Raw genomic sequence first — 22,406 nt, forward strand, 5'->3', positions numbered from 1 at the left:
TTACTGGCTTGCTTCCCCTGGCTTGCTCAGCTTGCTTTCTTATAGAACCCAGGACCATAGCCCAGGAATGGCACCACCCACCATGCCCCCACCCATCACTAATTGAGAAAATGCCTTACAGCTGGGTCTCATGGAGGCCTTTTCTCAACTGAAGCTCCTTTCTCTGTGATAACTCCAGCTTGTGTCAAGTTGACACACAAAACCAGCCAGTACACTGGGCTACCTGAATCTCATCTTTAAAACAAACAAACAAACAAACAAACAATGGATTTCATTATAGCATTTCCATACATGTAATACCACTATAGTTTGCTCTTACTTATGGCCCCGTACACACACTCCTACAGGAGAAAATGCAGGCATGACCTGTCTGGCATGCTGCATTTCTAAATAAGAAGCATGGTACATCAGCTCCTCAACATTCCCAGAAGTCAGAACACTGAATTCTGAAGAAACCTGAGTAGCTCCGGTAACCTCGCCTGCTAGTACCGGAATCTACACACGACACATCCCCTTTAATGTCCTTGTTTCATGGAGCCCCCAGTGTTATGAGCACTCACTGTTCAATCAGAGGTAATGTGCTAACCAATCACAGTCAGTACGTTTCCACCATATAAACAGTTGCTCACATGCAACAAAGCAGTCACTGTTCCCTGAAACCGGCTCCTCTCGGCTCTCTTTACTGACCCATTAGCATTGTGGTCTTGGGAGATGCCCCAATAAGGACTGTAACAGTAAACTATTATCCCTTCTCCCTCTTCTAATAAGCCCCTTTCTCCCATTACTAGTCCCCCCACCATGTTCTCCTTTGAGTTTGGAGTTAAATCTAGATTCTTTCTATGATAGAAATTATAGCGCATTTGTGCCCTCCCATTACTGTCACTGAATCTTGCACTGGACTCTCCCCAGCAGCCCCTGTCCTTGGTGTCACCATAAAAGAATTCAGCTGAGACACACAAAAGTGCACGGAGAAAAGTGGAGTACCCTCAAGGGGATGAGCATGGACAGTGGCCAAGGGTACCATTAGCTGATCTATATTTTAGGATTTTCTACAACTGACAACTTTTCCTGGGAGGCATTTTCCTGTACAAGAGATTGACTGGCCCGTTTGAATTAAATCTTACAGAAACAAACAATGGTACCTAACTGTCCTTTACCAGAAGGTTTGATAGATAGTCATTTGATACGGTTTAGATAGTTATCTACCAATTCACTTTCAGGCAGTTCAGAATGTTACATCTCCACCCAGAAATATGACTCAGATCCCTTCCTTTTGACCAGCAGACAGAACCCTGCCGCTTCATTTCCTGGTTTTTACAGGCTGCTGCTCAGGAGGGAGGAGTCGCTCTGGTGATTTTCAAGCCTGTTAAACCCTAGCTTCCTAGCACTATCCACCTGCTCTCCCCCAACTTCCTCCATCTCCATAGTCCTCCTCTACTCTCATGTCGTACGTATTCTTAATCCAGATGCTGCACATGCAGGGAAAAAAAACCAACAACGTGCAAAACGTGTCTTTCTGTGTCTGCCTTATTTCAAGTTGCGTGTTAATTTTCAGTTTCTTCCATATTTCCGGAATGTGTGGTTTCATTCTTCTTTATGGCTGAATAAAATGCACATACACACATACTTTGTTTTTTCTCCATTCATTGATCTGTTGATAGGCAGTCTGATTCTGGGTCTTGGCTGTTACAAGTATGGCAGCTATAAACATGGATGTACAGTTCTCTCTGTGCTGTGCTGACTTTAGATTCCTTTGGATACATACCCAGGAGTGGTACACAACAGTTCAACTTTCAGTTGCCCAACAAAAGTTCCCATTGATTTCTATGGTTGATACACTGGTCCACATTCCTACCAGCAGTGTATCATGGTTCCTCTTTCCCCACATCCTAGCCAGGATTCATTGGTCTTTGTTTTCCCAACGGTAGACATTCTGACTAGGGTGAGTTGAAATTTCAAAGCAGTTTTAATTTGTGTTTCCCTGGTGGCTAAGGATGCTGAATAGTTTTCAAGTCTTTATTGGCCATTTGTACTTTATGGAGTTGTTTGTTTGTTTTTGAGAAATGTATATTTGGTTCATTCACCCACTTATTGATTGAATTATCTCAATTATTGCTGGGCTTTTTTTTTTCATTTACTTATATAGCCTGATGCTGAAAGTCTGCCATCTTCACAGTTGGAAAGGATTTTCTTCCCATTGTGTAGCTTGTCTTTCTTCTTACTTTGCCATACAGAAGGTTTTGTTTGTCATACAGTTCCATCAGTTCTTGCAATTAAACCGCTGAGCTTTTGAAGTCATTCTAGAAAATCTCTGCCTCTGCCTATGTTTTGAAGTGTTTTCTTTCGGCAGTTTCAAGGCCTTAGGTCTTTTATGGAGGTCTTCAATCCATTCTGAATTTATTTTTGTCCAGGATTAGAGATGAGGGCACAGTTAGAAAACTTTCTTGAGAAAGTCACCACTTCAATTGACTTGCTCTCAAATCTTCAGCCAAGTCTGCTCCTGTGTCCTGCACAAACTGCCTGCTAGGAGTGGTGTGTGTGTGTGTGTGTGTACCCAAACAGGCACACATGAGCATGTGCATGCACATATAAATATGTTTCGCTTTACTAAGAAGTTTCACCTTTGGCCTAATGAGATGGCACAGCAGATTAAGACACTTGCCTTCAAGCCTGATGGCCTGAATTTGATCCTGGAAACCCACAGAATGGAAGAAGGTTGTCCTCTGATCCCCTCATGGACACTGTGCTCACACACTCACACATATCCATATTAGCATACAAAGCAAATAAATGTAATAAAAAAGTTTAAATGAACTGCTGCTAGAAATTTTCAATTTATATTTATGAACTTTTGTTGACCTGTAACTCAGACTCAAGAAAGTGAAATCACAGATCAGAGAGGTCGACTGTAATTAAGAAAATTACAAGACTGATTTATTTTTATTAGTAATAAATGGGGGTTATGGTCAAAACTTTGAAACATTAAAATTATAATGTAACAATATCCCAGGTGATCCTTGATATTTCTAATCTCATTTATTGAAAAAAAAAAGAAACCATTGACTTACGAAGATTCATATAACAAAAAGTAGCTGAGTTTATTTTAATCGAGATCTCATAAGCAATTAAAACTCAATTTAACAGAAACTTGTTGAGGCCCTGCAGAATACCAGACACCATCTGGATCCATCTGCCAACGTTGATCTTCTTCACAGAATTGTACAGAGGACAAAGGATGTCATTCCTGGGAAGGACAGTGTGCAGCAACATTCGCGTCCATTTTCTCGTTCACATCCATGTGCTTGGTGACTATGGTGGGACTCTGGGCATAGGAGGAGGGGGCTGGGGACAGTGCCGCTGACGGGCGTGTCTGAAACAGCAGAGCCATGACAGAAGGGTCACAGGTGATGTCAGACTCAGTGGAGTTGGAGTTAATGCTTTTGGCATCCACTGGGTGGGGGTGGGGGTGGGGTGGACCTGCAGGAGAGGGGTCAAGGGAAGCAAAGACAGTAGCCATTTCACAATTCGTTAGTTAGGACACAGGGTGCTACCAAGATGTCCTTGTGGGTTGCAGCATGTTGGCCTGCTTACTTTCCATGAGTCTTTTTTTTTCTTCAAACAGACCACAAGGACAGAGAAGATAATGATACCACAGAAAAAGGAGGCAAAATAACCACCTTCTTTCTTTCTGAAGCCCATGGTCTTGTACACAGAGTTCCCAGCACTTTTGTCTACTGTAACTTTCCGTGTCCTCTTTTCCATTTCTTCTCTGCAGTAACCACACAGCAACATCACTGATGAGCTCCCATCTGTCAATTCTGACTCTGTGCTACTCCCTCAGCCTGGAGTACCCTTCTCTGATTAAAGTCTTCCATCCTTCAGGCTTCAAATCACATGTCAGTCACCTCTCTTGGCAATGAATGAGATGCTATGCAAAGGACTTCATTCCATGGCTTTCTCTTGTATCATTTTCTCATCTCACAGGTGTGTGTGTGTGTGTGTGTGTGTGTGTGTGTGTGTGTGTGTGTGTCTCCGGAGTAAAGCTCTCAATAGGGAGCTGGCCTTATATCTTTGTCCCATTAGCCATGTCGTAAATCTCTGACCTATCTTTTCCTTCATCCTGCTTCAGCATTATTGTTTCCTGTGTCTGACTCTTCTCTCCTGGCTTCTCTTTCAGCTTTTGAGTACTCATAGTCTCCTTCTCCACAGCATACAGTACAAGTGCTTTATAAAGGACAGCAATCACTGCCCGTATGTCAACGGAACCTGCACACAGGAAGTGACTAAGCAGTGAGTGCTTTATTCTCTAGCTTTTTCTCCTTCCCATGGATTTTTTTTTTTGGGGGGGGGGTTCGAGACAGGGTTTCTCTGTGTAGTCCTAGCTGTCCTGGAACTCACTCTGTAGACCAGGCTGGCCTCGAACTCAGAAATCCGCCTGCCTCTGCCTCACAAGAGCTGGGATTAAAGGTGTGCACCACCACCGCCCGGCTGACCAGTGGTTTTTAAAAGGTTAGAATTTCTACCTTGCCATAAAATGTAGAAAGTTCATGGGTGTGTCTCTGACAGGAGCTAGAAAATGCTGTTAATCAAAACTGTTGCTTGCTTCTGCTATTTTTTTTAAGCTTTTACTAATAGCACCTGTTGCATAATGGAGTAGAGTACTGAACCTGGGAGAAATGGCTCTAGGATTTCAAGATGTGGTTGACTGATAATATGGCTAGAGAGGAAGGAGAAGAAAATAATTAACTTCCAAGCAAGAAGAGACAACCTCTGCCCCTCCCAATAGAACTCGCCTTGGCTTTTTCCTTATAAAACATGTTTCAGGGTAGGGAGAAGGTAGAAGAGAGACTGGTTTGGCCTGTTGGTACAAACATTCAGATGAAGCATTGGTAATTCACGTCATAGTTGAAGTTTTACAGGCAGTTACTGAAGAGTTCCCAGGAGAGTTCAAAGAAGCAGTGATTTACATGAAAATTAAGGAAAATTCATAGGTCTTTGATTATTGGAAGAGCAACTGGGTCTGTCTTGCCATTGTTCTATTTCTGTGCAGAGAAAGACACCATGACCAAGGCAACCTACAATAGAAAGGATTTAATTGGGGGCTTGCTTATAGTTTCAGAATGTGAGTCCTTGATAGTCATGACCAGGAAAGTGGCACTTACATTCTCATCTACAAGCGGAAGGCAGAGAGAGCTAGCCCACTTCTAGTGACATACCTCTTCCAACAATATCACACTTCCTATTGGGAACATGAGCCTAGAGAGGCCATTCTCATTCAAACCACTACAGAATCTAATTGACTCGTGCTGTGTGTGCTCTTCTGTTGTTGGGTGTCACTCTGGCTTTGACCTCTCTACTGTCCACTGGCTTCAATCTCAAGACTCTCCTGCCTCATCCTCCTGAGTACTTCAGTTGCAATTGTATGCCACCACATCTGGCCAAAATACATTTTTAATAGCTTCTGCAAATCACATCTCTCAAAATTTGATAGTCTGCTCCTACCCAAGAGAAATTATAAAATTCAAGCATTAGAAATATAAAGAGACAGTCTTGCACTGCAATGTGATTCTGAAGTTCAAGATTACTTTCTATGCCTCTGTGCTTTGAAAGAACACTGTGAGTATGCTTGTATGTGAATATTTTTTCATTTATTTTATCATATCATGTATTTTGCAAAGCTATATAAATATTTAATACAAAAAAACAACAGAATAAATTTACTCCAAATAAAGCTTCCACGTATAGCCCCTTCCCCCAAAACAAGTATTTTCAGAAACAGAGACTTCTTACTGAGGAATGTGTGTTTTGCAAATGAGACACAGGAATGCATAACAGTTTGTTGATGGCCAGAGTACAGAGTAAAGGACCTTAGCCCTTTTTCCTCTCTTCTCTCTCTCTCTATGCTTGTGTGGACAAGCATCCCCAACATCCCTTCTGCTCTCTGGTGGTAGGAAGAGTGTGTAGGTTAGACCCCTTCGTGATTAAGTCTAAGTCACCAGTAATGCATCTATGTTACATTACGGAAAGCAAGAAAAGTTTCCATAAACTTCCCCCTTGGAGACATTTAACCAAGAGCAGATCTAGATTTGAATTCTCTCCTTTATGCTCCCAGTGTCTTCCACCCTCCATCAGTCTGTTGCATGAGTCTTAATCTGTACCTGCCTGAAGTCTGTCTTGTGAATCTGTTTGTTCCTGTGTCTGCCCGTTTGTGTGTCTGCTGTTTTGTCTGAGTCATATCTGTCTGTGTAATTGTGTGTGTGTGTGTGTGTGTGTGTGTTTTGTCTGTGGGTGTCTGGAAATGCTACATTTGTCTGTATAGTGTCTAGCTGATTGTGTATGTGTGTGTCTTATGGATTGTATGTTTGTTCTGTAATTGTATGTGTGTTTGTTTTGTAATTTTGTGTGTGTATGTGCGTGTGTGTATAAGTAGTGTCTGGATAATTATATATGTGTGTCATATGAGCTGTTCATGTGTTTTCTGTCGGTAGGTGGTATTTGTGTTTGTGCATGTCTTACCCTACGTGTGTCTGTCTGTTGTATGCTATGTGTCTCTGTCTATGTGTCTATCTATCTGTCTTGTGTGTGACTACTGTGGAGTCCTGCAAAAGTTCCAGCCTTTTAGAATGTAAGAGATCTTTTCAGAATGTTGCATCACTATAGAAGATGCCTGCAATGGACTGGCTACCTACCGAGGAACCAATCATGCTTTATATTCAACTATAAACAGAGACAGGAAAGACAATCATATAAATACTATCATTTCCAGTCTTTGTCTCAGAAGCATATATCCAATTATAAAAATGCTAGCAAAAAGGCAAAATGTAGGATGCTTGGTATTTTTTTTAAGTGATGGGAGATAAGAACCTCATTTGTAGGCTCTAGAGCTTACTTCCCCTTTAAAGGTGGAAGGCTGTTGTTGAATTTTAGCAATCCATGCCATAATTTCAAAGATAGACCATGATTTCCATAACTATTCATGACCAAGAATCCTTCTGTTCTTGTTTAGGAGAAAATACAGTAAGGGGGAACAGCAGGAACAAGAATGCAGACACATTCTTCCAGTTTATGTTTATTGACATAATAAGGCTCAGGTCACAGCTAACAACTAACCAAGTCCTAACTACATATACAGGATGCATTTGACTCCCTCAGCAGTGGATCATAACTGAGTGTAGTACCTCAGCATTACCATGCAAGGTTCAAGTAGTGGCCAAGAAGAGGAAGGGTGGGGTCTTTCTGCCCATAAATTTTAGCTGGCAGAAAATAATGGAGTTCCTGGTGCCACTGGGCTTTTTTAGATAGGAACTTACAGAATCTAGGGTTGCCGCTTTAGGAATGTGAAGTTGAGTGATTCTAACTATGCGAACGTCTGTTCACATATCTAGTGTATGTTCAGGGGAAACTGCAGGTGGATGAAGCCATGTATACTGTGTTAAATGTGAAGCTATTTTGAGAAGAGAGTTCAAAGGGGGGTAGGCATGGAGTAAGGAGAGTTGTTTTGTTTGTGCTTTAGAGAATTGTGTTCTGTATGTTGAAATAAGTCTACAGATGATTCTAGTGGCCATAGCTGATAAACAATCAACAGAGAGATTTACAATTTAACAATAGGGACACATTTTTCATAAAGGTATTTTTAGATAAGCTGTTCCAAATACACAATGGCAGAAGCAAGTAGCAAACAGGGAGGATTCTGCACTCTGTACTGTGTGGACATGGAACATCTGAGAGAAGCTGCAATTACCTAATGTTTTATAAAGTGGCATATCATGCCTGTTCCAAGCTAAGGAAGACTGAACTGTCCCTGCAGCAAACAACTGGAATTCAAATCTATCTATCTATCTATCTATCTATCTATCTATCTATCTATCTATCTATCTCAATATTTTTTTAAAAAATCACATATTCAGTAACATCTGACTAGTGTGTATGGAAAACACAGTATAAGCTCTCTGCCTCTCTCTGCTTCTTAACCTCCCTCTTCCATGCCTGGGGAGATTGATATCATATGATATAATCCCTTGCTATAACATTTTTGTCCAAGGAGAATCATTAAACTAAATGCCAAATGCATCCTTGAATGAGATTAAAAAAACAAGAATGGAAATGCAGCCAAGGGAAGAATTTCTTTGGTGATGGTGTGGATAAACTAATTATGGGATCTGCTATGAAATGAATTCTGTCCCCTTCATGCTCAAATTGCTATGTGGAGCTCTAACCCCCAAAGTGATGGCATTTGGAGAAATCCTCTTCCCAGGTAATGTCAGTTAAGGACACAGACAGTACATTTTCTTATGGTTTATTCTCTTATTGGGTTGGTTGCAGGTTAAATAGAAAAATGTGTTACATTTGTATTTGCACCTAGAAATTAGGATTTATTTCAACACCCTTTTTGTTTGCTTGCTTGAGAAAGGACCTCCCAAATTGGCCTCAAACTCAGTGTATATCAAAGGGAACCTTGAACTTCTGAACCTCCTGCCTCTACCTTTTCAGTGATGTGTAAAGTGTCACTGTCACATTCAGCTTATGTGGTTTTGGGGAGTGGAACTCAGGACTTCGTGTACAATACACAAGCATTCTACCAAGTGAGCTTCATCACCAGTCTTGGGGTTTCCTGTTTGACCCAAGTTCTTAGGTCTTTTGATTCACTCTGGCTCTTCAACAGATTTGGTTTCCTGGAGGCCATGCACTTCCCTAATGGCCTCTGGCTAGGCACTGTCTCCTTCTGACTGACTGTATCCTGCCTGTTGGAATCACTTCTGACACTTAAGCACTTACGAATCTCCTAAGAGATTCTGATTTAGCAGGTCTGGGAGGATAAAAGTAATTTGTCTTTCTAGCCAGCTTTGGATATTGCTGAGGCTGAGACAACATTTTAGTATCAATATATTAAAATATTTGAAGGATCTCGCACACTAATCCATTTTTTCTGAAAAAAAAAATCAGACAAATGTGGACAATAAGAAATTTATTCTTCTGTTTGCTTTTTGAGAGCTCTAGGAAACAAAAACTGAATTATTGACTTTTCTTTTTCCAGTTAATTATTTTTTATGTAATATTTATTGAAAAAGAAAGGGAAGAGGACTGGAGAGATGACTCAAACATTAAACAAAAACAGCTCTTGCACAGGACCCGATTTCAGTTCCCACCACCTGTGAGGAACTGACTGTCCCCGGCCTCCTCAGACACCTGTGCTCAGGCACATGTCCACACGAAGGCCACACATTCATGCATAGCTAAGAGTAAAATAAATGTTTAAAGAGAAAGGTAAATCTTTTGTTTGTGAGACAGGATCTCATTTTGTATCCTAAGCTGGTCTCAAATTCATGTCAATCCTCCTGTTTCAGCTTTCTGAGGACTAGGGGAAGGTTTTAATTTTATTTTTGTAATTAATAAATATTCACAACGCATAATATGTAAACTATATAAATTGTCAATGGTACCACTCAATTCTCTCCATAAATCAATTCCTTAGCTCTTCTGCATTCTTTCAGAAACAGACTAAAGTTTTAGAAATAAAATGCAAGTATATAATCTATTTATGTAGGAATATGTATAAACCTTTGCATTTTTATAACAAAAACGAATATTTCAGATATATTGTTTTGAAGTTAGCTTCATATCTGAAAGTGCTCATTTAATATCAGGATACTAAAAGTGAGTGACTTCATTCTTTTTAAAAAAATATATTTGTTTAATGTATATACATGTTCTGCCTGCATTTATGTCTGTGCACCATGTTAATGTATGATGCTCTCAGAGGCTAGAAGAGGTCATCATGTCCCTTGGAACTGAAGTTACAGATAGCTGCGAGCTACCATGTGGGTGCTTGGAATTAAACATGGGTTTTCTAGAAGAGCAGCCAGTGTTCTTAATCACTGAGCCATCTCCCCATGTTTACTTTTAGGTGTGTGGGTGTGTGCGCACATGAGTTCAGTTGTCTACCGAAGCCAGAGGAGTACATTAGATCCAGTAGACCTACAGTTACTGAGGGTTTTGAGCTGCCCAATGTAGATGTGCTGGGAACTGAACTCATGTCTTCTGGAAGAGCAGTACAAGATCTTAATGGCTAAGCTATCTCTCCAGTTCTGTGATATCATCTTTTATTATGGCTACATAATATTCTATTAGATGGGTATACCACAGTTTATTATTTGCTCTCAAAAGTGAGTGAAATGGTTCAGCAGATAAAACACTTGCCTCCAAGATAACCTGAGTTCAATCACCAGGGTCCAAAGTATAAAGAGAAAATTGACCACCACATGTGCATTATGGTATACACACACACACACACTCACACACACACACACACACACACTCACACACACTCACACTGAGAAGCAAATTTAATAACTAAACTTTAAAGTAGTTGTAGACTGGATGTGGTAGCAGATACCCAGCACTTGGGAAATGGAAAAGGATAACCAAGACTTCAAGATCATTCTCAGCAACCTAAGACTCTGTTTCAAAAAACAAACAGCTGGCTAAGAAGCTGGTTCATTGGATATGAGCACTTGCTTGGCAAGGGTGAGGACCTAGGTCTGGAACTCTATGGTGGTTTGAATGTGCTTGACTCAGGGAGTGGCAGTATTAGGAGGTATGGCTTTGTTGGAGTAGGTGTGGCCTTGTTGGAGGAAGTGTGTCACTGTAGGGGTGAGCAATGAGACCTAACCACATGGGAGCCAGTCTTCTCTTTGGAACAAGATGTTGAACTCTCAGCTCCTCCTGAGCCATGCCTGCCTGGGCGCTGCCATATTCCAGCCTTGATGATAATGGACTGAACCTCTGAATCTGTAAGCTATCCTCAATTAAATGTTGTCCTTATAAGAGTTGCATTAGTCATGGCGAATCTTCACATTAGTAAAACCCTAACTAAGACAAACCCCAATATCCACATAAGAATCTGGATGTGGCTGTATATGCTTGTAACTCCAGTGATGGATTATGTGGAGAAGAGAGTTGTTGGTGCTTACTGGCTGCCAGCATAGGTCCAGGTTCAGGGAAAGAACCCTGTCTCAAGAAAAGAAGGCAGAGAGTGACAGAACAAGACACCCAACACCTCCTTTGGCTTCTGTGCATGCAGAGTGCACAACACCTGTGCATACGCACTTACACCTCACACATATATTACACACAAACACACTTACATGCATGCACACACACAGGTGAATATAATTATGATTGACAATACTAAAAACCACCAACAAAACCAAACTATAAGCTCTTCAGTTACAGGGAAAACAAGTTTATGTGTAAGGTAAAAGTCAAATCGCTATTCCCATTATGACATCTCTTAAATGTTACAAAGTAGTTTTAACTTAACTACACATCAGTGGTAATCTGCTTTTTCCAAATATGTTAGAGAGCATGTCATTACTGAGAAAACCAACTGAAAGGAAAGAATATTTATTTTGGTTAACAGTTTTAGAGATTTCTTTCCAGGATCATTTGTGTCCTTTGCACCTGGACCTCAACTAAGGTAGAAGATCATGGTTAGGAACACCTGGTGGAGCAAAGCTGCTTGCCTTATATTTGACAAGAAGGGGGAGAGGAAGAAGGAGAGACAGAGAGACAGAAACAGACAGACAGAGACAGAGAAAGACAGAGAACAAGACAGAGAAAGAAAGAGACACAGAGAAAGAGACGGAGACAGAGAGACCCTAAGGGAAATGCCCCCTCCCCCCATAGTCTACTTCTTCCAGATGGTCTTCACGTCCTAATTTTTCAATCAGTTCTTAATAACAATCAAGGTATGAGTCCACAAATGAATTACTTGACCTTCATGATCCAGCCACTGCATAAAGGTCCCATTTCTGAAATTGATGCCCTGGGGACCAACTCTTCAATGCACAGCTTCTAAAGAGTTCTTTAGAACCAAATCATAGGACAAGTATAGAACCGTTTTCAGATAATTTGCTATCTTTCTGTAACTTCACCCAAATAACATGGATGTCCTAGTTTTCTTTCTACTGTTATGATAAAACATTCTGAGCAAAAGCAACTTTTTAATTTGGCTTAAACATCCTATGACAGTCCATCATTGAGGGAAACCATGGAGGAAACTCAGAGGTATGAAGCAGAGGCTAGAGGCTGCTTAATGGCTTGTGCTTCATGGCTCACGTTTGGCTACTTTTTTTCAGACTTCCAGGATCTCGTTCCCAAACTTGGCACTGCTCACAGTGGGCTGGGTTCTCTTATATCAACTTCAAGTCAAGAAAATGTCCCATCTTGCTTACAGGCCAATTTGATAGAGGCATTTTCTCAATTGAAATTTTCCTTTTCCAAGATGACCTACCCTAGTTTGGTGGTGGGTGTGGGTGTGTGGGTGTGTGTGTTACAGTTTATTTACAAAGTGAAGTAGCAATTATTTGAGTTGTTTCCAGATTTTGGTTATCTGTGTATGGAATTGTTAGGAACACTCGTGAACAATGTTTCTGTGTGCCTGCTTTAATTTTCCTCAGGCAGAGATCCACTTTGTTAAGTGTTAAACGTTCTATGGAACAATCACAACTTTCCCAGAGCTGCTGCAGCATGGTCCCTTCTGTGAAATGAGAGTGATTTTGACCTACATCCGAACACCTCACACTGTCAGCATTTTCTACTTCAGCCTTTCTATCAGGCATACAGTAGTATCTCACCGAAGTTTTAAAACTTGCATTCCCCTAATGGGTGATGTGGCCGAATACCTTGTATCTGTTCAAGATCTTTCCTGAGTTTTAAATTGTGTTGATGTTTCTATTGGTTCTTGAGAATTTTAATATATGTATTCTACATACAAGTCATTTGTCAAATAGGTGATTTTGCAAAATTATTTCTTCATTTCTCAGCTTTTTTCTGTTCTAGCTTGTAGCCTGTTGCTTTGATAAAACACTGAGCAGAAGCAACTTGAGGAGGAGGGGAAGATTAATGCTTGGGGTTACTGTCTATAGCCGAGGAATGTCAGAGAGAGAGGCAGAAGCAGGGATCTAAAGTGAATGCTGCACACTGGCTCCCCTTTTCTGGCTTGCTCACCTACTTCTCTAGTATAAATCAGGCTAATCTACCAGAGGATGGTACTGCCTACAGTGGCCTGAACCTTCCTACACCAATTAGCACTCTCCTAAGAAAAGGCCCACAGATATCCACAGGCCAGTGTGATGGAGGCCACCCTACAGCTGAGGGTGCCTCCAGCTTGTGTCAAGTCATGCAGCTCTTCAGTCTCGTTTTGTGCTTTATGGTGTCTTTTACAGACACAGCTTCTAAAAATTATAAATTTTGGTGATTGTTTTTCTTTTCTTTGGGGATTATGATTTGGGGTTATATCTAAGTTTATCTTTCTTTTTTCTTTCTCTCTTCATCTTCTTTTTTGTTTGTTTGTTTAACTAACTCACGAAGATTTTCTTGTGTTTATATCTGAATGCTTTAGAGGTTTGCATTTTATATTTTGATCCATTTTGAGTCTGATTTTTTTTTTGCATAAAGATAGGGGTTTTGACATATGGTATCTAATTGCTTCACACACCCCTTTCTTCACAGAATTGCTTCTATCCTTTTGTCAAAAATTAATTGGCTATGCTTTTGGATCTGCACCTCAACATTTTATTTTATTTTATTGGGGGGGTTCTATTTTTTCTTTCCAAGACAGGGTTTCTTTGTATAACCCTGGGTGACCTGGAACTCACTCTGTAGACCAGGCTGGCCTCGAACTCAGAAATCCGCCTGCCTCTGCCTCACAAGTGCTGGGATTAAAGGTGTGCACCACCACCGCCCAGCAACTTTTTATTCTGTTCTGTGATCTATGAGACTCTCAGCTGACTCCACAAGGTCTAGATTCTGTGATCCCTCCAATTTTATTTTTCTAACAGGTTATTATTTTAATTATATTACCTTTCTATGTATTTTGTTGACAAGCCTCTAACGATAGAATTGACATTATAGCATATGGTCAGATCAGCTGACACCTTTATAGTATTTTCCCCCTCCCCCCCCCCTTCCCCCCCTCCCTCCCTCTCCCCCCCCCCCTCCCTTTCCCCTCTCCCCCTCCTCCCCGCTCTCTGTGTGTATGTGTGTTTAGCTTGCAGTAGTAGGGACTGAACCCAGGAATCATGCTTGCCTACAGCCCTAGCCCTTCTTATGAATAAATGTTTTTCATATTTCTTTTTTATTAAGCACGATTATGTAGATTTTGTCTATGTGTCAACTGTAATTTTTTTAAATTCAACCTGCATTCTCAGGATGAACCTCAAGTGTTTGTGACATGCTATCATTTTTACATACTCCTAAATTTGATTTGCCAGTACTGTGTTGAAGGTCTTGGTGTCTATGTTCAGGAAGAATATTGGTCTATAGGTCTTCTAGTACTTTCCCCTAGTTCCCGTTACTACTGTAGTTGTTTGTATATGATGTGAGATGGGAGCATACACCATAGTACGTGAGTGGAGGTCATAGCAACTTGGGAGGCTGTTATCTTCTACGTTTACCTCGGTTCCCAGAATTAAGTTCTGCTCCTCAGGATCTGTGCAGCACTCACCTTTACCTGTGGAGTCACCTTGCCAACCAGCTTTTTAACTTAGTTTTTTCTTTTACAGGACTATGCTAGTTTCATAAAATGAACTCAGAAGTGTACTTACTTCTCTGAATTGTCACTTCTTAGTTATTTGATAGAATTCTGTGGGAAAAGGAGCCGAAATAGAGGAGTCCCAGAGGCTTTCCACTCAGTGGGTCCCAATACAGGAGAATGAGCTGGAGTTTCAAAGGCTGGAGGCTTTGGCGATGGCAGACCCCAATGACACGAGAAAGTCCTTGGTTTATTTTCCAAAATAAAAAAAGGCCAAAAGGGTTTATTTTCATGGCGGATGATAGATGAATCTGGATGTACCCCCCCCATCCCTCCCCCTGAAACTCAGGGCAGACCTGAGTTAAATAGGGAGGGAGAAAAAGGGAGGGTCTGGGGAGGAATGCTTAATTGGCTCCGCCCTCTGGCCTTCATTAGTATGTAAATCTCTCTAGGGCCTGAGGCCTGTAGTCACACCCTCTACCTGTGCACTTTGGGAGGGGCTATAATGGCCTACGTGACTGAACAATGTAGGTCCATGGAGACTAGACTGTGTGTCAGGACCCTGGGTTCTGGGGATGTGGCCAAACACCTGTCGTTTCTCCCTTGGAGTCTCAGGGTTCGAGACCCATGCCCAGCCAAGAACCAAGATAACCTTACGCAGTCCCACAGAATTCACTAGTAACACCATCTGGCCTTAGAATTTTTTCCCAGAAGTCTTTAAAATACAAGTTCAACTCATTAAAATGGCAGGCTTCTAGGCATTAAAAATTCCCATAATTTGTTTACCTATTTTACTTTATTTTGGAAACAGGCCTCACTCCTGGATGAAATGGAACTCACAGATATCTACCATCCTCTGTCTCCGAGTGCAGGATACCAAACTAGGCTACTGAGTGATACCACACTTAGCTACCATGATTTTTAATTCTGATTTCATCAGAAAGATTAATACTAACCAAGTCACTAATATTTAACATTTGAGGGCTGGTGAGATGGTTATTGGGTGAAAGCACTTGCCACCATGCCTAATAACCTGAGTTCAATCCCCCTACAATGCCCACAGTGAGAGAGGAGGGGCTCTGATCTCCAAATATGCGTGTGTGTACACACACACATCCATAAAAAGTTTAAAATATTTAACATTTGATTCCATGTACTAGTGGTTGAGGGTAATTTCAAAAGAGGTGGTATGGTTACGTCTTATGAAATCATACTACTGAAAGACCATTTTTAAATGAATGAATACATGTATATGATTAAGAAGAAACAAGACAAAATAATGGGTAAGAGTATACACTCACTTTGGCAAGTTACAAACATGCTTCTATTTGCTCCTGTCAGATTGCACTGGTGAGTTCTAGGCTCAGTGAGGGACACTGCCTCAAGGTTTAAAGTGTGAGGGGATGCTATGAGAAGACTGCAGGAAGGAATGGTGTTACTAGAAGAGAAAACTTTCAGGAGGTGATGGAATTTTGAAGGGGGTCTGAAGGTTGGGAAAGTTGAGTAAACAGAGTCAGGTAGGATGGTGGCAGATACTCTGGGTTGCTGAAAGAGGAGCCCAGCTGGGTGAACCTGGTGCATGTTTGGATTTCTGGTGTGAGATGGGGAAATCTTAAGGAGGAGGGGTAGAAAGGTGAGTGTACACACACAAATATGTGCAGCTGGGGATAGAAGAGAAGGTCACAGTGATAGTGGGCTGGCTTGTTACAAACATATGGCTTAGTTTTTTACAGTGTGGGCTCTGGAGATTGGCTTCACAAATCACACTCCTGGTTCTGCTACTTGCTAATTGTGTGTGATCTGTTCTTTACGCCTTAAGTTCTTCATTTATAAATTAGGGCTAATAATGAAACCTTCATTTGGGTTGTTGTATTTGCCCATAATAAGCTTATATAAATATTAACTATTAATACCACTACCAAGAAATTGCTTGGGACGTAAGGGTGGTTGAAAATGGCACCCTAACACACTCTAAATCATTTTGAGCCAAAGGAAATTAGAAATATGCACAAGAAAATCCATTGCCCCTATATTTGAGTAAAAACAGGACATAAATTTATACAAGTGCCCTCCTCTCTTTATCCAGAGGTTGATTAGTGAAGACAACTGTAGATGGCCTGAGGACCTCACCAGAGACACCTGCACGGTAACCTTTACCCTGTTAACTTCCCATTTCCATGTGTTCCCAGTTCCCAAATCCACTATTGTAGATGCTCAAAGTTATTCTTCTTCGTTGTTTCTCTAAAACTGTGCTTTTAAGATGCCCACCAAGCCCTACTACTGGATACCCTGTGTGTGCCTGCAATGAACATGTTAGTAAACTTGTTTGCTTTCTCTTGTTAATCAAATCTTCAGGGCCCTGGCCAATGGATCCACTTTTATAACAAACCGAGTAAACACAATATTAAGTAATATTGTTCAAACATCAGCCAAATATATCCATCCTTAACTAAAAAGGTATTCCAACTTCAATTTTCACATTCCAGAGGCATTTAAAACAACAGTGCTAAAGCATACCAAGACACTAAATCTCAGAGCAAAATATTTTATTGCTTTTATTGTCTCATATTATTTGACTCCTTAGAACCAAAGTGGAAAATTTTTCAAAGAGAAAAGACAAAACAGTGTAGAGTGAGGTTACTGACATCAGGAAAATTAATGAGGAGTTACTCAGTGATAAGTTGGGGAATAGAACTAGAATTTGAAACTTTGGAAAACTACAAGGAATATTGAAGAGGGCTTACTCACATAATTGAATAATCCAAGCACTATGAGTAAATAGGAAAAAGAAACAAATAAATACCTGTACATATACTCTCAGTATCATGTATACTTACCCAAGTTTGGCGCCCTCTGAATACCTGTCAATAAAAGACTATAGAGGGCATTTTCTTTTTCTCGTCCAAGTGTATCAGCCTTGTTCTATAATCTAATTCCATTTTTGCTTTGAGTCAATTAACATCTTAAGTTCTAACAGGCAGGTGTGCTCCCTCCTGAGAACATTCTCGGTTTACTGCCTCTTGGGTGAAGTTGCAAGCTCAACAAGGGAGGAACTGGAATTGTGTTTTCACAAGTGTTTTTTTTTTTTTCTAAAATTGAAAGTTGCATACCTCAGTCTTAAATCTACTCTCACTCCAGCCTAGCTTATCCCTACAAATGTTATTTCTACCTGGTTCTCACTCAAAACTCAGCATTTGAGCATTTTATCTTTGATGCCAATTTTCTGAGTCCTGTCCAATTCATCTTTCCTTACTAAAATCCTCGAGAACTTTTATAAAATATTAGACAAAGTCCCTAACCTGAGCAGATGACATCTGCTCATCAATGTAACTGATGAGTTTTACTTGCATCATATAAAATCCAAAACAGATATTCATAATGGTGGGTTGTTCTGCTTAAAGAATAGTTCAGAGGCTCAAACTCTTCTGAATTTGTTGCTCCGCTATCTTTACTATGTGACCAAAGAGAGGAAAAGAGAGTGGAAGGTAGTTTCTGAAAGTTTTTGTTTAATGAGCTAAACCTATTGGCTACATCTAGCTGCAAGGGAGGCTAGAGAATGCTAATGCAGCTAAGAACCGAGGCAGAACAATAAACTGATCTGCTGATCAGATAGTACTTTCAATGGGACCTGGTTCAACGCTAGCATTAGGAAGCAAAGACAAATTTGAAGTGGAGTACGTTTCCCTAACACACAACAGAGTACATTCTATTTGATGTAGGAGCAAAATGTATCTCTAATTTCCAAGAATCTAGTGTTTAGTGATGAAGGTAATGGATTTGTAGATTTCTCAGGACATTTTAATCTATCTGTCCATTTTAATTTTATGTCACCTTCAGATTTCTCATTTTTTTTTCCCTTGGCTTTTCACGTGTCCCAAGTCTTGTCACTCTGCAGCGTTCAACATCTTTGGATTTGGATGGCTGCATTAGTGTAAGTCCACAGCTAATGCAATCTAAGGAAAAGAAAGCAAAAGACTATCCTCACAGGGATCCCATGTTGCTGGAGCCACACAAGACCCTGGAACCCCTTGTAAACCGTCTGCATTTATTCCATAGGATTCTTAACTGAAGAAATTTGAATTCTTTGGCATTAAAGCAGGCACAGCATGGTCACGAGTATCTGTTTGTACTTAGAGCTTTTCCATTCTGAAATCTCAGGATTAAAGTACAGAAAGGGAGGGTTCTGTGCGGGACCTGAGTCAAAACAGTCACCTCAACTTCACTGTCAATCAGAAAAGGGCATGGAACCTAGGGTTCACTGATTTATCCTATAGAGAGATTTAAAGTGAAAACCATTCCTGAATCCTCATCACTGCTCTTTAGCGTATTACATTTTGTAAGAGACCCTCCTTGAAGTAATCGAAAGTATCGGTCAAGGATAGCAATTTCCTTGTGTTCCTGTGGCCCTAGGACCGCGAGGGACTTTGCTCCCCAGCGACCGGCTGTCCAGAAAGTTGGGGAAGCCAGTGCACGGTAAGCAGGGGTCCCGTCTGCCCGGCCTTGGGGGCGCCCGCGTGCTCGGATCGCGCATCCCAGTAGCCCGGAGGAGCAGAAGCCTAGCGCCACGCCGCGCCGCGCCGCGCCGCAGGACGCCCGCCACGCCCCACGCTGCCCTGCAGGCGAACGCGGGAGGCGGCGAGTCCCCGCCGGGCCGCCGTAGAGTTGCCGCTCCGGCCGCTCCTCCCGCGCCGCCCTCCGCCCCTTGCATCCCGGCGCCACGGCAGCTCTGGGCTGGCACCGCCGCTGCCGTCGCCGCCGCCGCTTCCTCTCTGCAGCCGTTCGGCCGCTGCGTGACGCGTCGTTTCCTCTCAACATGGCGTCCGGGGCAGGTCGGCGGTGATGGAGGCCAGTCCGCGGCTGCGGCGGGTGCTCGTCCCCACGGTAGCTAGGGCAGCCTCGCGCCTGCTGGGAGTGTGAGGCGCCGCCACCTAGGCCCTCGGCCCCGGGAAGACGGCCGCCCGGGCCGAGTTCCGCCGCCGCCGGGCCGTAGGGACGAGTGAGGCGGGCGGCCGGGAAGCGACCCCCGGGCCGACGGCGCCGAGGCCGGACGGGCGCAGCCCTCGAACGGCGGCCCCTCGAGCGTGGCGAGGCTTTCGACGCCCTTGGCGGCCCCGCGGCCGCTCCGCGTCGCCTGCCGCTTCCTGGTGGCGCCGCTGCCCTCCACGCCTCCTCGCCCCCACCGCCACCTCCTCTCCTTTCTCCCTCCCTGTCCCCGTCCCCCTCCTCCGCCTCCCCTCCAGCCGCCGGGACTGCCGCCGCCTCCTCCGCGTCCATGTATGAGGGCAAGAAGACGAAGAACATGTTCCTGACCCGGGCCCTGGAGAAGATTTTGGCCGACAAGGAAGTGAAGAAGGCGCATCACTCTCAGCTGCGCAAAGCATGCGAGGTGGCCCTAGGTGAGCCGGGAGGAGGCCGCGGCGCGGGGAGCCGGCTCCGAGAGGTGGGCGGCGGGCGGCTCGTCCTGGGAGACCTGGCCAGCTCCTGGCCGCCCGACTGGAGTTGACAGCACCTCGGCTGGTCGCGGGGCACCGGCTGAGTGGAGGAGGAAGGGCGGCCAGCCCGGGCCCCTGGAACTCGAGATGGTTAAGGATCGCGGGGCACCTGGCTTCGAGCGTTCCACTGGACGGAATGGGGGGAGGGTTGTTGGTGGCCTCTGCGGTGCGGGCAGAATGTCATCCTTTGTGATGGAGCAGAAGATGAGCTGTTGTTTATTAGCTTAGAAATTGAGGTGGAGCCGATATGACAAGATTGGGCGTGGGGGAGGGTTCCGAATTGCAATTATAATAACTTTATGGTTTGGCATGGTACTTTGGGAAGAAAGGTTGAAGTTGTTCCCTTGTTGACAGTCTCAAGAAAGGGGGTTGCAAAAGGTGCCTCGAGTTTGGTATCTCTTGCCCCAGCTACAGGAAAAAAAAAAGTAGTAATGTAGCCTACTGGGCTGACCTGGAAGAACAAGACAAGAGGTTAAGGGGTGGCGGTGGCGGTGAGGAAATGGGGAAGGAAAGAACCTTTAGATAAACTGACTGGCTTTAGGAAACACGGAAAGGGGTGTGTGTGGAATGAGAGAAAAGAGAAAGACAATGACACCCACCAGCCACATGTCTGGACAGTGGCAGCTGCTCTCAAGCCTCAATTGTGATTTATATTTCAGTCAGAAGAGGTCTGGGTAATGAAGCCACCGCAGGGAAAATCCAAACAATACCTATAACCGTGGTAGGCAGTTAACGATTTGTTTGAGGTGGGCCTTTGGTAGGTCTAGTGCATCCATCAATAAGAGAATTAAGGGAGAAACCAGAACGTTTAACACAGATAAATTCATGATGCTTACACTTTTGTTTATAGCCCTGGACCAGAGCAGCTCAAATTTGCAAGAAATGAAGATGGTTATAAATGGGTTTTGAAAAACATTTTTGAAAGGGGATAAACTAACTCTATGCTAAAGTAAGGGATAGAGTAGAGACAATTTTGCATTTAAGTCTTGACTTAAGACTACCATTTAACTTGCTCCAAATGTTACACCCTCCTTCCTTTCCTCTTTTTTTCTCAATCCTTAAAATTAGTAATATGAAAAACATCAAATGGATTTAACATCCACCAAAAAAAAATGGTGCTTTTTGTTGGTTATCTTTTGTTTTTAATGTAGTAGTATAGTGGACTTAAATAGTTCCTTCTTTTGCCTTCATTGGTCATAAATTCCCATTTTGTTATTGTAATTAACAACATGTTTCCAGGTGAATGAGAAGACTATTATACAGTTGCAAAAACTGAATTTATATTTTCGTCCTGAAAAGAATAATTTTAAATTGAGGTGATAGGGTTTTAAGGACTTTTAAAATAATTGTGCGCTATAGGGTTTTCAATAATTTGGCAAGGTAAAGAACATATGAAATTCAAATTAAAGCTTTTTAAGAACCAAGCCTTGCTGTGTTAGGGTATGTGTGTCCAATTTTTTCTTTTTTTTTTTTTTTTAGGCAAGGGGTATGGGGGCATGCAGACAGGTTAGCCCAGGCTGGCCTAATATTCCTTTGTAGCTGAGGACAACTTGAACTTTTTTCTAAACTACTCTCTCTGCTCTTGAATTTTGGGATTACAGACAAATACCACCATGCCTTGTTTTAGAGGTGCAATGCAGGGGACGGAACCCAGGGTTTCATACTTGATGGCAAACATTATATCAACTGAGCAATATCCAAAGCCCAGAAAGTATTTCTAGTATGCTAAAGCATGAACATTTAAATGTTTTAAGTAAAGCCCTTTTTTTAATGTACTTTTTTTCTCTTTCCAAATACTAGCATAAATAAACATGCTGGCAGCTCATTGGAATGAGAGTCTGGGGTTTAAGTCCTACTTTTGTTACATTGCAGTATTACTGTGCTTGGACTTTCTCAGTACAATTAAGGGTAGTGAACTCAGTGGATGTGAATGCCTTCTTCTGTTAACTGCATCTAGTATTCTTGCCACTCTCCATTTCTTTATAAAGTCTGTAACCCCCTTAACTGCATCCCTGACATTTCTAGGCATAGGAATTCTTGATGGTGTGTGCACCAATTGGATCACGGTTCTTTAAATCAGATTTTGCCAGTTAACAAGCACCAAAATACTTTGTTTACAGGAAGTTTTTTGGTTTTTTGTTTGTTTGTTTGTTTGTTTCCATGTTTCATAAAAGTTAGATTTAGCCCTCTATAAAGTACAGTTTCAGTATGCAATTTCATGGTAGATAACCCCTGATGGGTTTTTTCCTTCCAGTCATCTGTCAGTGTTAAGTTTGGGATAACTGTTATATATCTCTGGCTCACTTGGAACTCATTATGTAGACCAGGCTACCCTTGAACTGTAGAACTTGTGGCAATCAGCCTGCCTCTGCCTCCAAGGT

At 42.3% G+C, this 22,406-nt stretch overlaps 1 protein-coding gene across 1 annotated transcript in view; it reads left to right on the forward strand.

The window, feature by feature from the left end:
* Positions 1–19,333: 19,333 nt before the first annotated feature.
* Arfgef1 (ADP ribosylation factor guanine nucleotide exchange factor 1) overlaps positions 19,334–22,406 on the forward strand; it is a 106,518-nt gene continuing 103,445 nt past the window's right edge. The window contains exon 1 of the mRNA XM_028769115.1: positions 19,334–19,929. Coding sequence (XP_028624948.1) covers positions 19,806–19,929 — 124 coding nt within the window. The 5' untranslated portion in view covers positions 19,334–19,805. The remainder of the gene's footprint in view (positions 19,930–22,406) is intronic.

This window comes from Grammomys surdaster, unplaced genomic scaffold (assembly GCF_004785775.1).
Source record: "Grammomys surdaster isolate TR1022 unplaced genomic scaffold, NIH_TR_1.0 64, whole genome shotgun sequence".
NCBI lineage: Eukaryota > Metazoa > Chordata > Mammalia > Rodentia > Muridae > Grammomys > Grammomys surdaster.